The 19,525-nt window shown below is 42.1% G+C and overlaps 1 protein-coding gene across 1 annotated transcript in view; it reads left to right on the forward strand.

Moving 5' to 3' along the window:
* Positions 1-19,525, forward strand: part of LOC307257633 (uncharacterized protein) — a gene marked incomplete at both ends in the record, with an annotated part of 92,550 nt that overhangs the window by 27,340 nt on the left and 45,685 nt on the right. Inside the window, 5 exons of the mRNA XM_080036892.1 lie at positions 187-222; positions 2,143-2,172; positions 2,276-2,302; positions 3,104-3,157; positions 18,387-18,431. Coding sequence (XP_079893018.1) covers positions 187-222; positions 2,143-2,172; positions 2,276-2,302; positions 3,104-3,157; positions 18,387-18,431 — 192 coding nt within the window. The remainder of the gene's footprint in view (positions 1-186; positions 223-2,142; positions 2,173-2,275; positions 2,303-3,103; positions 3,158-18,386; positions 18,432-19,525) is intronic.

Below are 19,525 nucleotides of genomic sequence, written 5' to 3' on the forward strand. Positions count from 1 at the left end.
TTTTACCTGACCTTCAGTTTTTATCACAAAACATGATGGCTGGCCTTTAGGCTAGATTTTTAAAGGTCCAGAATATATTGTATTGATGTATTGATATGTTGTTAAGCCCTAAACATTTCATTTAACCCAAAAATGTACCGACTGAAGTTTTAAGGAGTTTCCACTAAGTATTATCTTCCTTCACAGGGTGATGTGGGATTGCCTGGAGCTGCGGGGCTGCCTGTAAGTTCACACTGTCTCATTTGCATCTCATTATGCTATCTGGAAGGGCATTCAAAAGAAGCCAGATGTGTTGAAATGTACTCATGCGGGTGTGACCTGAAAATGGCTGGACTGAGTTCTGTAAATATCACAGACTTTTGGCCGACTGGGCGCTAAGCACACACACACACACACACACACACACACACACACACACACACACACACACACACACACACACACACACACACACACACACACACACACACACACACACACACACACACACAGACACACACACACACACACACACACAGACAGACACACACACAGACACACACACACAGACACACACACAGACACACACACACACACACACACACACACACACACACACACTCACACTCACAGACACAGTGCTAAAGCAACTGGTTCGCGGAGATAGAAAGTGAGGCACTTGGGTGGGCAGCCTCTCTGTCGCATTACCATCGCCTGAGAATGGGTCAAACAAGGAGCAGATAGACAGGGCTCGCTGGGCAGCCTAACTTTGGCCAAAAAGGGATAGGGATGAGCAGCCATGCAGAGAAGAATGGGGGATTCTAAGCCACTGGGAGGGGGTGAGAGGTTGACAGGTAGTCACTGGTTGTGTCCCCACTTGGGTAAGACATGCACTTATTGGGGTTGGTGGCTGTCCCTGCAGATTTCTGACATTTACAGACACCCAGGCAAGAAGTGCACCACGCTTTATGTATTTTTCGATCTTACAATTGGCCCGGCTGTACTAGTGCCCTCTGTGGTCCTGTAAAAATCCAGAGGACAGAGAACATAACCAGGAAATGTACTCATTCCAGTGCACACACAAATCGAAGGTACATGCATAAGTGTATGTCAGCAGACAGTAGATAGTGTATGTGTACTCACAGATGGTCACATAGTCACCTATCAACACATATAGCGAATGTATGGGCACTGATGCAAAAAGACTGAATGCATTATAGCCAGGGAGTTGACGGGCACTGGAGATTAAAGGCGTACTGCAGGCTTCGCTAATTATGTACACGTCATGAAGGGTTCAGCATGCCAGTTTTAATCAGCACTGGTGTGATACAAAACCAAACTTATCCCATTGCTTCTGGCTTGCCTCCTTTCATGTCAACAAAGTGCCTACGATACCTAACATAACCCTGCCGATATCCAATATCTATGCTGATTTTAAACTTAATAAGGACAGGCAAAATAACAATATTTCCCTGAGTACCAGACATAGTATCAGCAAACTTTATCAAATCATGCCAGTGAGCTTGCTGGTTGTGGATTTGCATTGTATTGCTTTTTTTCCCAAGGTCAAAACTCTGTGCTCACAAAGCCACAAAAGATGTACATGATTAGAAAATGAAAAGGAGACTGAGAAATGTTTTGTTTAGGGTGACACCGGTCAGAGCAGAGCTGTTACTCTTTAATTATAAATACATCTGCCAATATCTGAGCGCTGTCAGCCCCCTCTGTAAAAACTTTCTTTTACATTTTTTCTTTTTGTTGATTTTTTTCCTGTGAGTTCTCTGGCTAAAGTGGAAGACGTATATTGTGAATGTCTACTTTCGCAGCTGTTTCCCAAGAAAAAGTCAACAGCGTTTGACTTTTGGGATGCCAATTGAAAGAGGACACCAATTATTTGGCCTGTATTTGAAAGCTGAGAGGTTTTTGTGTGGCCTTGTATCCATTCTGTGACCTGGTTGACAGACGTCTCTGTCTGCCCTTTTCCTGACAGTGCAGCAGGGTGCCAGGGGAGTTGTAATAGGAATGCCACAACATCTCTTTGGGTCACCGCGGCCAAGGATAATTGTCTCATGACCAATTGTGTCACTCACACACATTCTGTTTTACTGTGAGACGTATCTTTATACTGACTGACATGTTATTGATTGTTTGTTTGATTCCTAGGCTGACAAAGAATGTCTCGATGCAGATCAGGTAGGTTGATATTCTTCTCACCAAAAAAAAACTTAACATTTTGTGTTCATTGGATTTTGCTTTTGTTTTCCTGTAAACAACAATCTTTATTTGCCACATGCAGGTCCCTCAAGGTGACAAAGGACAGAAGGTAATACATGAATTACCATATTAAAGCAAAATATTATTCATATATTTCTTTACATGTTTTACATTTTTGACAAAGTGCACAAATTAAAGTTGTGATTTTTTTTTGTTATTTTTTATTTTTTTTGCTGTCAAAATCAGTGAATACCTTCTGACAATCCGCTACCTGTATGTACTGTGTGTGTGCGCTGACAAAAACAAATCCAGTGTTAATAAACAGCCTAAACGTGCATTTTGCTAGCTTCTGTGCCCCCTTTGTTCACATCCTCTTTGTTTACACACACGTTTACAGAGCCTAGGCGGTGCAGATTTCTTTTCAGCACGCACACACAAGGTTAACGATCATGAGGAAATATTCACTGAATTTGACAAAAAGTGATTTGTCAACAAGTATTCTCCAGAATCGCTGACGCCACCATTTAAGCACATCTAATAAAAAACAGAAGCCTATCCGTGCATGGGAATATCAAAACAGAATCACGACTCAGCATATACCTTGATTAACTTTGAAAATAGTTCCTTATGAAGCTAGTCTGTAGAACAATGGAATGATGAGGAGGAGTCACCTTGAAACCGTTCATGAGTAAGAATGGCTTCGTTCTCTCTTCTATCTATTCATGTAATTCCCAACAAAGCTAATGATGCGTTGTCCTATCACTGAAAACAACAAGCCCACTATTTATTCACTGGTCTGCTGAGAACATGTGGTGCAAACATCTGTCTGTGGGTGAAGCCATGATCTCCTCCAATGCAATGCCGAATGAATGTAGCACCCAGTTCACTTTGATACGCGTCCTCTCCCCAGGGATCGTCTGGGGTGCCAGGTCAGCAAGGGGAACCAGGCAAGGAGGGCAAGAGGGTGAGTAAACAGAGACAGCCCACCAGTTGTGTGGTCTGGCTTGTGGTTGTATACTGACTGTGAGGACCTGGCCTGTGGGAAGGCAGCTGAGTTGGCGAAGATGGTTCGGTGGGAGTGTGTGAGCCCTGCAAATAGAGAAGGGAGGTGTTGGGGATTGTTGCATGACAAATAATGAATGGGCTTCATGGGGGCACACACACACACACACACACACACACACACACACACACACACACACACACACACACACACACACACACACACACACACACACACACACACAGTATGACTGGCAGCACACATGCTTAAGGCCCACTGGGTGACAGACAGCATTCACTTTCCTAAAAGGCCAGCTTGATTTGAAATAGAGAGACAATGTCCATGAACCAATGAACTGAAATGTTACAACACATCGACTTATTTGCTCACCTCTGATTGATATGTGTGTTTAGGAATGCAAGTGTCAGGGTTTGGAATATAATGTCAAAATTAGTAATCATTTTCATCCTTTCAAAGCTTTATAATATACAAAGTCAGTGTATTGTAGGTGCAATTTCAAAAATCCTTGTTAAGTACATTTAGAGTTTACATACTTTAAAATCATCTAGTGTTCTGATATTAGTAGTGGCTGAACATTATAACATCATGGTGGGCTGATGATTGCCCAACAGCAAGAATGTTATTGTTCCTAGACATCACAGCTGAAAGGCAGTGCTCAAGGACAGGTGGAGGAAAGTGTCCTTATAGTGTATATAATATAAATAGGTCCCTTTCCGACAAGTGAGTGCTTCCGTTTGTCTTGCAAAAAATGGTCATAAAACATCAAGAAAAACATTGAAATCTTCAATGTAGAGTATGTTGAGCTGTACAGCAGCACCCATAAGTAGGTCAGGAAAAAAAATTATTTTCAGAATAAGCAGGAGCCGAGATGATGCACAATACTGGAGACATCTGCGCATGAAGTATCTCAAGAATTCCACCCTTCTGCGTGTGAATTCATTCAAACTCAAAGCGTGTTCCAATAACATTAACAATTTATGAGCTGCCATCGGTTGTATTGTTTCTCAATGGCTCATTTCCCACAATGCATGAGCTACCAGAATCTATTTTCAGGGAAAGCAACCACGGTCCAGAAAAGTGAGCTCAGATGCTTGTGCAGATGTTTTTGTTTTCTTTATCCAATGTTGTTGTCTGTCTACCTCATTAGTTAGGGGTTGTTTTATATCTAACCCGGCGTGAGTAGGGATGGAGCGTCAAAAGGGACGGTGTGTCAGAGGAGTCAATTATGGTGTGCACTTTTCTTCTGAAATGTGGTTTTATGAAGAATCTTTCAATCATAATTGGTTTTTGAGGAAAATTCGCTATGCGTTTGATGTTGTGGCTTCCTGGTCTCCTGTATACCCAATAACATATCTGGCACCAGTTATTACTTTGAAGATATTGTAGGTAAAACAGCCTTAGGGCTTTCAACTGGCCATTTCAGATTCTCTGCTGTTGTTGTTGCTGAAGACATAGTTCTGGTCTATTAATACCTTGCCTTTGATGACTGGCTGACTTGGTGGTGACTGTTAATGCGCTAAGGTTTCTGCTTATTTTTAGCTCCAGGAGTCACATGTGGCCTCAAAGTTGTTGACCAACCTGTGTTTCTGCAATTTGACGGCCTATTTTAAGCCGGTGGACATGTATCATTATCAGGGGCTAGCTAGGGGCCAGCTGATACAGCAAGAGACTCTCACCCAATTAGCAACTCCTTTCCAGGCTTGCAACTTATTTGTTTCTCTCAGAGCCATAGCTGCTTTCCAAATGATGCAGAATATCTTGACATATAGACTGACCACTCCACAACCTTCATATATATTTGCCGGGAGTGGAGAGCTTTCGTAAGGCCTTAGATTCAAGCCTGGACTTCTTTCACACTGTCTACTTCAATTTATTGTTGAGGAAAAATACAACCACTCCAAGCTATTTAGTTTTACTTCAAGGAGACGTGGAGGACGTTTTAGTGGGGAGAAGAGGAATGATTCCATTTGCACTGATCTCCCGGTGCATATATGGCAACTGAGTAATGGCAACATATGCAAGAGAGGATATCAAGGGCAGTCACGCAACCCCTTTCTGTGACCTCATGTCAAACATAGGAAGACTCTTGATTTTATCTTATTACCTTGATGGATGACTAGGTCAGTTTTGTCAGGGTGGAGGTAAGGGCCGGTCAAACCATGTCTAGGAATGGATGGCCCCCACATTACGCATTGTCATTAATAGTAATGTGAAGGGCTTGGGTTTATATATTATGGATGGCATTGACACAGAATGGCATGCAAAGAATAGGACTTCGGGATTCAGTAGCACATTACAGCAGGTCAAAAAAGTAGATGTGGGGGCACCAGTAAAAAGGATATGTCCCCCCTGGCTAACAGTGGTGTGCTAAAATTTTCATCAGGTGCTGTAATGATGTGCTAAGCTCTGTGTTGTCATTGTAGACCGGCCTCTTCCTGCACAGGTTGAGGAGTTGAAAGACACGCATGCTGAAGGGAGCAACCTTGGAATATAGGAGTTTTCATTGTATTCATTTGTAAGTCAAATACACATTTGGATCATAGTTATGCTCTCATACAGCATTAAGTGCAGAGAAGTGCCTTTCTGTCACCCATCAACAAATATGATGGACTCTATAAAAAAGTCTTGTGTACTTAGAAAAGGGTTGTGTGACCTGTTGCAAAAAGTACCGAATGACGTGTTTTTGCAATGCCTAAAGAAAGGAGTGAAAAGCTCCCCCTAGCAAATACACACTGCTTTCTTAAAGCCCACATATACAGGAACGCCACGGCAAGCTTGGTTTATTCATGTCTTCCCAAGCCTTTCAGCATACTCTGCTTCTGTAGCTGGCACAGGGTTGTGAGTGGGTTCAGTGCTGACTGGTGACACGGGTTCATCCCTTCTATAGTAGTTCTTGCGGATTAATAAATAATCACCTTAAGAAATCCAGCATTACAAGGTGGATCTTGGAATTTTCATCCACCCCATTAAGCCGTATTATCCGTTTAAATGCACCTGTATAGAAAAATAAGTCCTTGCCAAATATAAGTAGCTAAATATTGCCATGTTGATTCCCTCCGTTCGCTATGGAAGCTATGTGATGTTGTCATACATAACAGACCAGAAATAGTTCTAATGAAAAGTTTTGACCTTTGTCTTGAGTATTATAAATAGATTTCTTCTCAACATAGATGTATTCCTTTGATAAATGATGCACTCTTTTCATTGATGGGTTTTGCAGAATGCAAATAATGTGAATGCAATTCATATTAAATCCCCCTTCAATCAGCCAGTGATTCTACTGTGGGATTCAAAGATTCCTTGAGGCCGGCATTGGAACATGCACATGTGTTCTTTTCGAACAAATGCAATAGACTCTCACTGATTTATTCATTTATATGTTCATTTAAATATGGTAAGTTTTGTTTATGTAGTTATTTCAATAATTATAGAAGATTGAAGAAGTTGGCACAGTTGGCATTATTTTTGGATATGGATTGGTAATTCTGTAATAAATCGGCAGATGTCTTTTATTGTGCACAAGGTGAGGACATTTCGGTAATCCGTGATGCTACGAAAAATGTACCATCCGGTAAAAGGTGACATTCTCAACTGACTGCCCTCCAATTGTCTCAAGTATCTCACTACTGTAAAATGGCTCCTGTTCCTCATAGAGATATTCACCTTCATACCATAGCTGGGGGTGTGGATGACGCCACTCCACATGAGATGCGTGCCTCATATGCCAAGGAGATAAGAGAGGTCAAAATAAATGACAAAAAGGCCAAGACATTTCTATGTTTATGGTTTTCACAGAAATGTGTTGGAGATGTGAGATCGCTCTATTTAACAGACCCAGGCACATCAGTTGCTTTAAAATAGTTTCATAGCACTTTTATCCTGTGATGCTAGATGGGAAGCAGCATGGCATCTAATATTAGTGCACTTTTTATTTTCCCATAAGTGCTGCATATCTGTAAAGTCATGGGACAGCTCAGACATGTGATACTTAGGCCGGAAGTCGAATTTGAAACCGGAGAATAGCGTTGGGAATAGCGTTGGTGTGCACATGATGTTCACTTTATTGGGTAGGAAGACAGTTCAGTTTCTCGGTAAAGAGACTCTCCTCTAGTTAAATGTGAGAGATGGCTACTTGGAAAGTGATACTTTAAGTCTGCATCTGGAAACTTCGACTCGTGTCACATCACAGTTGTCATCACTTCAGAGTGCCATATGATAGAATGGTCCCAGATCAATGCACGGCAGTAATTATAGTGCGGAAAACACTTTCAGTTCTTCGCTTGTGTCAAAAATGTTGCAACAATGGCGCTCACGTCTTCAACAGCTGCCTGGGCACTTTAAAGTGGCATGGACATAATATGTCAACACAGCAGGAACTATCATCAGTCTTGTCTTTGCCTGGCAACTGCACTGGTCCACATTTACAAAGAAGAGGGAGGTAATTGCTGTCTTTTGGAAGTTAGAGTGTTGTTTACATTTTCCATTCAAGCCCTGTGCTGAATGACCTGGACAGCTGCCTATAAGTCCTGACCAAAGGCATGGGCATATTTTTCTTCATATCGTTCGCCCTACACCCTTGAGCTCACACGTCTCAAAGGTTGTCTGTCCGCTGGGTGCTTAAGTAGTGGTCAAATGTTTTTTTTTTTGTGCTCATTTTTTCTCAGAACAAGGCCCATAAGTTTAAATATGTACAGTACACGTGTGTGAACAATGTCCCCCATGGAGAGAAGAATCCTTTGAACAAGGCAACCATATCCTTCTGGTACTCTCTAGGCAATGGCATAATGCATGTGCAGTGAGGTTAAAGCATTAGTGTCAGTTTCGATACAACACAATTCATCTATTTCAAAAACTAAATCTGTGTATCCTCGTTGCACACTTAATAGCTTTTGTCATTTAACCTAATTTGGTCTGAAAAAGCATGCCGTTCCCTGAAAGCCGAAAGGCACGACGTAACTGGAATTTAGATGCCTCTTCTCTACAGGGCCAAGCAAATGTTGTTTTGAGATAATTGAGCCACCGCAGTAAATATAATATTCATATTATATCTGATGGACTTGGCTCAGGTTCATTTGGATCAGTCTGTGTGTCTGCAGAGACCAAAGCAGGACAGTGATAGGGAAGGAGTTATGCTTTTGGTTTGTGGGGACACTGGAACATTTGGCAGCCGTTTCCCTTGCTCCATAGGCGCAGGCTGACATGAACAGCCATGCAAACTGTAGCAGACTGTTGACCTCTACGAGAGCACCTGCAGGGTGAGATTATTAAGTAACGAGTCCCTGGCGAGGATACCAGCCTTCCTGCCAGAGGTTCTCCACGGGAGGCAGCCGCTGATTTGGGTGATACAATAAATGCGTGAAACTACACTGCAGCTCTTTGATTGGAGCCATGCTTTTTGTTGTCCAGCTCACTACACACAGCTATAATGATATGGTAAATTAATTTCTCCCACAGGGCTTCCTTGCATATAAGGGAAAATTGCTGTATTGGATTCAAATTATAATCGACTTTGTGCGATGTTTTGTTTTGAACTGCCTTCATTTAGCTTTAATCTGATATGCCACCGATCTCTTTGATGCATGTTTGATATCTTAATATAGACATTAGTATAATTTACATTGAAAACAAAGACATTACGAATGAAGGAGCAATGTAAATGTCCTTTACATTTGTAATAGTAATAATTGAGGCAATTAAAGTCACTTTGACACATTTGGAATATCTTTAGTCATGTTTGGTATATGTTATATATCTATTTAAGAATAATTACACACTGGAGAGAAATACAGTATATACTATTATGTTAACATTCACATTTATGTCAGCGTGACTCAATTTATCATTTGCACGCATATCACCTATAAAACAACGGCAATGGTATGTTTAACCAAGGAGACACAGTTGGTCATCATATTGATGCACTGTGTCTTTAACACAGTATTTAAATACAGTAGCGTGATGTAGATATGTATTTACAGTTTTGGCCCCGACACGCTGAAGCTCAATGGCGGAGTAACACGGATAGAAGAATTTACAGGTCAGCAGGGCTCACAGCTGAGATTTTATTGCAAGATTTACACCCTGTGCAAAATCGTCAAGCAAGGGGGAGGATTTGTTAACCCTTTGTTGAAACACAAAGTGGAATGGGTTATTCTTCTCTCCCTCTGTCCAAATTCATAGTGAGGAAATCCAGGGAGCCACGCTTTTGACACCTGTATTACCCCGGGAGGTAACACGTTTGTCCAGTGCACGAGGCAATTCATCTTGTCAATGTCAAGTGCATTGGGAGGAAGGATGAAACAAAGATTTGACCTGATTGGCTACGAAAAGGTCTCCCATTTGGGCCCAGTTGGGGAAAGAGGAGGATTACAGGGGGCAGTTTTTGGCACGCACGAGGACAGATGCACAGAGCTTTGATTTATCTGTCCGACTCTCGTCTTTCCCAGAGAGCCCCCGGTACGCCTACGTTTCATTGGTGTTCAGAATAAACACACATTAATTGGCCAATTAATTACAGGGACAAAAACAGGGGGCGAGACTTTGAGCGGGCCACTTTGATTGCACATTGTTCGCCCGGCCTTTATAGTCACTGTGTGTGTGTGTGTGCGTCTGTAAGTGTGTGTGTGTGTGTGTGTGTGTGTGTGTGTGTAAGAAGCCGATGTTCAGCAAGGGGTAATGTAGGTCAAAACATCCTCTGAGCATTAGGTAGGCTTGATACACTTGGCCAAAGCATACCCCTCCTTCATACATATACAACCTTACCATTTTCTCGGGAGACGGAGCAGAACCACACAGCAGGGACACCGGGCATTATACGCGTCCCCTGCTGCTCCCATGTCAGAATTCATCAGGGCCTGACATCCCCTCAGACTGTGTCTAATACCGCTTCCAACATTTTCAAATGTTGATTCAAAGCCTGCCAGGTCATTACAACACTAACGGAGTGTCATGTGTCAGATAGGGTCAGCTGATACATAATGCACTCCACTCATAGAGTTATGCCAGTGGACAGGAGGTGACTGGCCCCTGTGACTGTTCTTATGTGCTGGGGTCCACACCATGGCTTCAGTCATCCAAACAATGGGATTTTCTCTGGCTCCAAAGAGTCTAGTAATATACAAAGATACTCTCTTGGCATTTCAGGTCAGTTTGAGGAGGAGACTGAGCATGCATATACCTTTAAAAGGGCATTTTGGATCCAGGACGCTTGGATTGAAGCAAGCCTGGAGTAAAAGCTCTATCTTTTGTCTGCCGCTTCCTCAGCCAAGGGGGGGAGGAGGGGGACACACAGAGAGCTCAAAGAGCAGGGGGGGAAGGAGGCTGGACGGGGAGGAGATGTATCCCTGAACACTGCATAACACAGACGCGGCGGTGGGAGGCTGCCTCACTTACAGCATATTCTGATTATTCACATCCTGCCCTCAACCAATTTAGATGGATTCATCTGTGTCCACTTTAATGGCATGCCAGGGAGCATCACATTTACAGTGGCCCGATATTATACAGATGGAAGTGTGTGTGTGTGGGACCTTAGTGTAATCTGTTATGCGTGGTGAGCGATATGAAGCATAGAGCTCGCCGAGGGCAACAGTTCCCCCATGTTAGAGCCCAGTGGATCTTTGCACAGTGTATTCTCTTCTGACCTCAAATATTTGGTTTGTAAAATGAACCAGCAGGGTTTATTCAAAGTGGATTTTCAGCCCTCTCCCATTCACTCGTTGGATAATGCATTAATGAAACACTCGGTCTCTGTAAACATAGGAAGGGCGCAGTCTGCCGCGGATGAATAATATGACCAAAAGTCCAGATGAGACTGTGAAATTTCTAAGAGCCAAGACTAATAACAGCATCCATTAGGAGATGAGAACATTCAAGAGGCAATGTTGGGGCGTAGTGAGGAGCCAATGCAATAGGCACCCATCTTGCATGGGAACACTGCACAGACATTCAGCTGATAGGTTGGAATGGAGCTCATAGTTTAATATAGATTTATCATCTTCGCCACATACAAATGCAAATTCAGTTAATATCATCAGCCTTGTTTCCTCTCCTTTGGAGTTGTTAAAGTCAATGATCTCTTAAAACTTATCGCCGTAGACGTGGTAGAGAAGTGGCTGTTTGTAAGGAGCTGCTCTGAGGCTCCTGTGGGACTTCCCTGCCTTAGTTTCCTTAGACATCCGCTGTCGGCATTTCCCGTGTTTGCCTTTGGTTCTAGTGTTTGCATACTGTGTGTTAAGGGCCATTTTTAGCTCTGCTGAAATAGCTCTATAACGGTTATTTTACCCAATGATATGCTGCATTCTATGACTGGGTATCCCTGCAATGCCAACCTTTGTCCCTTTGTATTGTGTGGCAGTTGAAAATAGCCATAGTGCGGTTTTAAAATTATTGTCACCCCCTCACTCCAATACAGCTTCTTCCTCTCGTCTATTTCCTTCTCCTCTCATCATTGTAAGCCCTCTACAGAAAAATCTCCTTTACGGTATTCAGTGCCTAATTGCTAGACTGCCTAATTAGGGATGTTACCCAACACACATCATACATTCATGCATTGAGGACATCTATCCTCTCTCATAGAGAGCTTACAGTCTCAGTCTTCTTGCCTCTGTCCCCCACCATAGACACCATTTGTGATGAAGCTAGTTTGCCATCTAGTGGCACATGCACAAATCACCATTGAGTCACATAGGATCTATGATTGAGTCTCTGTAAGGAAAGTCTTCATGGAAAGCTTTAGCCGAAGAGACTATAGGTGCAATCTTGGCCAGCTGAGCTGTGTCTTAAGTCGGCTGCGGTGTCAGCCATCTCTTTATACGTCCCTGAATATTTAGATGGCTGGGAGTTAAAGAGAGCATTGTGTGCCAGTCAGAATGGTGAAAAATGCTAAGCTGCATTTGAGCCCCTGCCAGGCAGCTGTCGGCTTTGCCGTTCTCTTCCTGCCCCGGCCGCTCCTCTTAACCCTCAGTAAACAACTGGAACAAATCCTATTTTATTGAGGCTTTTACCAAGTGCAAGGGATCTCTGCAAGCTCCAGTGCCCAGGCATTTTCTGAGCTTGTGAAGTGTCCTAAGATGGCACCAATGGAGGGCAGTCAGAAGTAGGGAATTTGCTCTCTCTGTCTTTAATTGGATCCTTAATCAGAAGCAGGTGAGGCTGCTGTGTGTGCAGTGCGTTTTGTGACATTTCAAGCAAGCGGTATCATCGATATTTACCTCAGAAGCGCTGATAGCGGATTTAACACAGTGAAAATGGGGTTCGCTGAGAATTCTGTCAACTGCAGCATATCCAGCTGCATAGTTGGTGTGAATACACTGAATATTTTCCCTTCTCCAGCTGATACTTAGCTCCCATGTGGAAGCTCACTTCTAGAGACAGCAGGGGATGATGTAGTGAGAAAATATTATGATTTTGGTGAAACTAAGAATGTGCCTAGTAGATAGTAGACAATCCCAAGTGTACTTTGATTTTCCTATGTTTTAAAATTATGACATTAGAGTATATGTAACGTCCATATACATATGTTGGGAATGTAAATCAACATTACATACACAGTGTACACTCCAATGTCCTACTTAATAATAATAATAAAAAACACATACTGTAGTTGAGCTAAAGATTGGTAAAGTCTAAGAGGTTGCTTTAGAAATCTTAGAACTTTTGTGTGTGCTTCTGTTTTTTTCCCTAGGTTGCTGATTCTTATGGTTCATGGTGAAATGTATTAAATGAGAAACACAAAAATATTTGCAAGGTGAAAGAATGACAATTTGGAATTAATTTGAAATTTTAATTAGCCTTTGCTAAAGCACTCCAGTTTTGACCAAATAACTGAGGTGATCATACCCATGTTTCATAGGCCAGAAGCAGACAAGCATTTTCAATTGGGAATACATCTTTTGACAGTTTTTTTCGTAGCAAACTCTTTCTTACTACACCTGGGCTCTTTCTTTCTTTCTTTCTTTCTTTCTTTCTTTCTTTCTTTCTTTCTTTCTTTCTTGTGTGTGCGTGCGTGCGTGCATGTGTGTGTTTGTTTGTGGGTGGGTGGGTGGGTGAGCATGTGTTCATTTATCACAACAGCAGAAAGCTCCATACCACTAACTCTGAAGGGTTCATCATCTTCAGTGTTTGGTACACATTTGTTTACTAAACAAATACTGCTGCTGCTCCTCAGTTATAGTTAAAGTCAATTCCCGTTAACTGCAGCATGGCAGTTGGACAAAAGTCTCAGGTGGCCTGAGTACATGTCTCCAGAGGGAGACAGGTCTCAGCTCAGGCAGAAAGTGTGGGAGTGGAATATGAGTTTTCCAGTCAAGGGAAAGGTCATCTCTCCCAACAGCTATGTAAGTTTGATTTGTAAGGTCAGAAAGTTTTCCCTTGGGGACATTCCACTTTGGTGTCACAGGTGAGACAGACACAGAAAAAGAAAACAGTTTACATTTCTCGATATACAGTATAAGTTGGTCATATAGTAGGTATCTGGGCTACATTTGGTTGGAAGCGAAGGGAAAGGAGGTTTCCCCCAATCCCCACCACAGCTAATTCTACCAGCATGCATCCAATGCGGAAGTGACACAAAAATGCAGTTCGCAGAGTGGCCACTAGAGGCAGGTTTCATAATAGAGCAATTTCTCATTGACCTCCATGTTAAATAGGCCGTTTTCACAGCATTATTAAACCTATTTAAGGCCTGGTACAAAAAAAACATTCTAGTATGTATGTTTAGGTTAGACCTTAATGACAACACTGAGGGGGGTGACTTTTTTTGTTTCAGTCTAGTTTTTATTCTATTGGAGGTTAAAATGTATGAATAATTAGCTGCACAGCCTCTTGAGTAACAGCTAGCCGCTGGCCCTCACTTCGCCTCGGAGGTGTACAGTACGTCAGCTAGATGGGCGTATCTCCCTCCCCCAAACGTCACATCAATGCCCTTTTTTGGCAAGAGGAAATGAGGCGTAGTCAAAATCTGACAAGATGGCGACGCTCATAGGCGAGGACGATTTGATGCAGTTGAAATAACTGAGATCAGCCCAGACATTACATCCATTTTATATAATGTCTATGTGTTCCCCCTACACCTCTCTAAAATTGGTCATAGTGCTACTCCTAGAAATACATAGCTGTTTGAAATCGGATGTCGAGGTAAAAACGGAAAGGATTTATAATTAAGTAGAGAATTAATGTAAATAGGAAAAAGGGATAATGACTCTTGTGGGCTCCAGTGGCCTTTATCATTTTTCACATGGAGAGGCACATTAGCAGAAATCAAAGATGAGATATTGCGTTCGAAAGAGGATAATAGTTCAAGTGTTAATAATAGGAGTTACAATTGATTTACCTAATGATTGCTATCTCCGCATATAAAAGGAACAAAAAAATTGCCCATCATTTTGTCTCTGTTTTATGTTTCACGTGTGACTTGGGTCCTGTGGTGTTGGGCTGTTCTTTTTCAGGAGGCTGCTCCAGCTTATCTACTGACACCTCTTGACAGGGGCATTTGTCAGGTGGATTTTATGGCTTTTTGATGGTATATATCTGCTTTATTGCTAAAAAAAATGGGTCACGTTTTGGCTTCTCTGTTTTTTACCACTGTGTTATCCTAGCGCGGGTCGTCGGACACGGAACATGTTGACGTTTGGGATAAGGATTATGGAATCGTAATACACTATCGCCTCTGCTGTGTGTCACACTGTCGCTGTTGACTTTGCTCTCAGATCAGGGCTTGCTATTGCAGGACTGAGCCGGGGCCCTGTGTCTGAGCTTTCCTTTTACACTCTCACAACTCGTTGCAGAGTTGACACCAGATGAGGCTCGCATCCATGTGGATTAAGTCACAAGTTCAAAATGTGCTGTCAGTCTCTACTGAGGCCTCCTCCTCCACCTCAAACGTGTACTCACTCTAGCTTCAGCAGCATCATTATTGAGGCAGTTAATATGGATTGCTTTTCACACATCAGTTATATGGTTTCCAGGTTTGTAAAACAGATAAATAGAACTTGTGAATATGTGTTTGGTCTTGCCAGCCCATCTTTCATTTACCCCAAGAAGCTAGTTCATCTTTCGTTATACCTCTCTCCCCTCCTGTCCCTCCTCCACATCCCTTCATCTTTCTCTCCCTTCTTCCCTCCCTTACTTCCTCTATCCCTCCCCCCTCTAATCAACTGCAATGACCTGAAGGAGGGCTTCACACTGCAGCGCTCAAATAATAATCAAGCACTAGGATGTTGTCAAATTTATAGGACACTGAGCGTTGCATAGCAACAGAGATTGCCAGGGTGATCCAACAGCGCCTGGAAGTTGGGTGAGGGAGAAGCAGGGCAAGTGACAGGAGACAGGGGAAGGAAGCAGATGACAGGAAAAGCAGGAGACAGGGATGAGATGGGAGCAATAGAATAATGATATTATACACAAAAGGCAGAGACAAATGAGAGATGAAGAAACATAAAAGGAAATTAGAAAGTTAAGGATGGCTTAGCTGAAAGAAAGTACTCACAGACACTGCTGGCTGGTCTCATGAGCTTGCCATTCTGTTATAATCCAAGTTATAATTATAATCATGTTGACATATTTCACAGAGAATGTTAAGTTTAAAAGTGACATGAATATGGCACAGCAAAACTTACCATTAGCCAAATGGTCCAAGTCCAACTGCAAGCTGCTCTTATGCTGCGGCTAACGTCCTCGTTCATCAAGGGATTTTTCTTTTGTTTTGTTGTCACACATTTCCCGTGTTCTTTTTACATTGTCTCTCATTTCTTTTCTTTCTTTCTTTGTTTTCATTTTGAAGTCAAAATCCTCGGTTTCAGTTTCCTGTTTGTCATAGTTGCCTAGAGACACTACATTTGTTTGTGTGACTAATGTGTTTACAGCATGACTTTTGAAGGACTAAATACTTTAAACAGCTTAAACAGCGAATGCAGTGCAGTTTCACTTGAACACTTAATATCCATCAACAAAGGTAGTGCAGTATGTAGTGCTGGTAAGTGGACACCCCCAAACAAGTTTATCTACCTCAACTACACATATACAGTAGCTGAAACTCCGAGGTACTCACTTTTAGATAACTAGCCTTTGTGAAAGTCAGCCTCAGGGTAAGATAAATAACGTGGTGTTAACCCCCCTATTCTCGTTTATTTATTCTGACTTTGTTGAAGACTACGGAGATCAACTATTTGTTTTGATGATGATACATATGCAAATACAAGGACTCATTAGATTAGTATGCACTTTGGTGTTAAAAGTGTATTAAGGGCAAATGTGGAGAAATCATTTTGAAAACTGCATAATTCATAACCTGCTTGGAATAATAGCGTATGAAATATGCATTAGCTAAATTACTTGTCTATTTAATCTGCTTTTGTTATGGAGTTCAGAAGAGAAAGGGCAGCAGACGAGGGCTAAGAGAACAAACAGTCTGTAGAGATGATTCAGTGTTGGTAGACGATTCGTTATCGGTGAAAGACAAAAATATCACAAATTCCCCCCTGTACCAAAACTGTACTGTCTTTGTTTGTGAAAAACAGACCCTGTATGAATGTGTGTGTGAATGGTAACGTGTAAATGGGGAACAGGTCTCCCTTGCAAAAGAGTCTTCGGACTCAATGGGATTTACCTGTATAAATAAAGGTTTTAAAAAAAAAGAAAAAAAACTTTTGCTTCCACTCTCACTGCTCTTCTCCGATACATTGAATAGAGGTTATACCAATGCAATGTAATGTTAGTTATTTGATTTTCAAGGTTCAAAGTTGCTTTTTTTAAAACATTAACACAATTCCACATCTGCCCTCTTAACAAAGCTCTTAGGCATTTTCAAAATATAGCACATGTTCTTCCATAGTTACATTAACAAAGGTGATCAAAAGACGCTGGCCAAGGCTTTGTTAGTACATCAAACAGCATGCATACACCGGTTCCACTGTGTCATTATTGAGGTTAATATTTACTGTACTACACCTGGGCTTCTCCTGTTCCCCATTATCCTGTAATCTGTGGACTACAAACAGAGAAACAGAGAAGCAGGCACAGTGGTATATGCATGAGCGCACATGCAAACAGATGATTAAAAGCAATAGCTTGCCAGTGAAGTTCCTTCCTTTTGTCTTTGTTGCAGGCAAACGCACATGTCAGCCTCGACCCAGTTAATCAAAGTCTGCCTATATATGAGTTTCGGAGGGAAGAGTCGGGGGCGTTGCTTTGTGCTTCTCTACTTTTCCTTTCAGCCGCCTGTGTTCCTTCCCTCTTCAACCAGTTTTCAACACTGGAGGAAGGACAAGTTTCTTTAGTTTTTTTATCGTGTGACACCCGTACTTCTGACACATACAGGTGAAGGGCATTCCAGTGTTTCAGTATAGCATTTGTGTCAGATGATGAAACCCCTTTTAGAAAGAGGGAATCACTTTTAGCTGTAATACAGATATCTGCATGTCTCGTACTTGTGCCGTTGATTACACCGCTGTACAGTGAATTAATATTGGGCCTGAGTTTTGCCATAATTGAGTTGATTTTACATCCGTGTGTGTGTGTGTGTGCGTGCGTGCGTGCGTGCGTGCGTGCGTGCGTGCGTGTGTGTGTGTGCGTGTGTGTGTGTAAGTGTGAAAACCAGCTAATTCACAATTTACAATGCAGAGCCAGTGATTCTCTGCCAGTTAGCCTTAAGGATGCCCACAGAGCTATAGTCTCTTTTCTCACTAGGGCATAAACCCTCTTCATTTAAATTATGCCAACTTTGGTTTGTGATTCAGATAGCATTACGCCTCATTAAGATGTCAGCTTTTCAAGACTTGCAGACTAAGACCCTTTCTGCGATTCACAAAGTGTCAAAATAACAACAACCTTGATACAAGCAAAATGGTTCCAAAATGGTCGCTTCTTTCTGACCTGGTTTTGTAATGCTGGACAGCGCTGGCTTGGCTTGGCCTGCTTGCTGCTCCTTGGGTTGATTAATGCACATAGGGGCTTGCGCAGCTGGAGAGGAGGCAGTAAACCAGAGGAGGGAACAAAGACCAGTGGGCCACACGGGGTGCGGCGATTAAGCTGTTTTCTTGTTGTTAATTAAAAGCAAATTAGAGACTGCGACAGGAGTTGCTGTCTGGCAGCATGTATGCCCAGCTACACCTGTTGTTGCATCTTCTTCACTCACTCTTCTTAATCTTTTTCTCTGCTGTGTCTTCCCTAGGGACGTAGAGGAAAGACGGGGGAGCCTGGACCCAGAGGCCTGCCTGTAAGTCATATACAGTAACTCTGTAACAGAAAATATACCTGTATTTCATTGATTTAAGGCAAAACAGATAAATGGCTTGACATACTGTATCTTTTATGTATCCATCTCACCATGATGAACAATTACTTGGTATACATGCCTGAAGCGATTGCAAATGCAACTGAAATGACAAACACTTAAAGCTTAACTCAGACGGTAAAATACAGCAGCGCCTCATTTTCCAGCTTTTCTACCATTCAGAATCAATATCAAATTTAGCTTTATTCATCCAAGACTTTCACTGAGATTACCAGTGTCTCGTTCAACAAAATGTGACTCATTAGTAAATGTATTATGAGTATAAAAGCACATTTAAGCAAACAGCCAATCAGTACAGCAGACGTGCAATACAAAAATCGATCCCAAATAAAGCAGTCACATTCTTCATCGTGAAACATCTATGTAAAGATTTTTGTATTAATTACGTACGTAAGCTGTATTGATCTGTTTTTAAAATATTCTCTGCTTCTAGCTGGCTATATTAATAACACAAAACCACAAGGGGTATATTAAAGATAACACTTAAGAATGTGTGTATTGACGAGTAGGACAAGTCTGCCTGTGAGGCCTGTTGACTCTTTGAATAATGGTCTTTCCCTCAGGCGTCCAAACCAATCCCAGACACTGTTTGTGTGTTTGTGTAGTGACCCAAACACTAAAGGGCACAACAAACCATGATGCGTTAAAGGAGACAGCTTGTCAGACTCTTAGCTGCTCTGATGTCAGCACACACAAGAGTGCTTAGGCATCCTGTACTGTAGCTATGTTGCTTTGGGTGACCAATTATTTTCATGTGTCCTATTGCCCTGATTACGCTCTTGATCAGGAAATAGGGTTTGTGGTGTAGGGGAGAACGGGGTAATTTGTCACACGGGTTGGTTGTCACAGTCGTTATATCTCGGAATCAGAAGGCGCTGTCTGTGAAATGTTGGTATGTTAATATCCATAATTAGGATCAGAGGTCACCTACATAGTCTTCCTTGGAGTTAGACTGCTGAATTTGAGTTGAGAGGACTGTTTGTGTTTTTCATGTCAAATTGAAAATATTTAGCTCC

Source organism: Ammodytes marinus (assembly GCF_949987685.1).
Source record: "Ammodytes marinus genome assembly, chromosome: 11".
Classification (NCBI taxonomy): domain Eukaryota; kingdom Metazoa; phylum Chordata; class Actinopteri; order Uranoscopiformes; family Ammodytidae; genus Ammodytes; species Ammodytes marinus.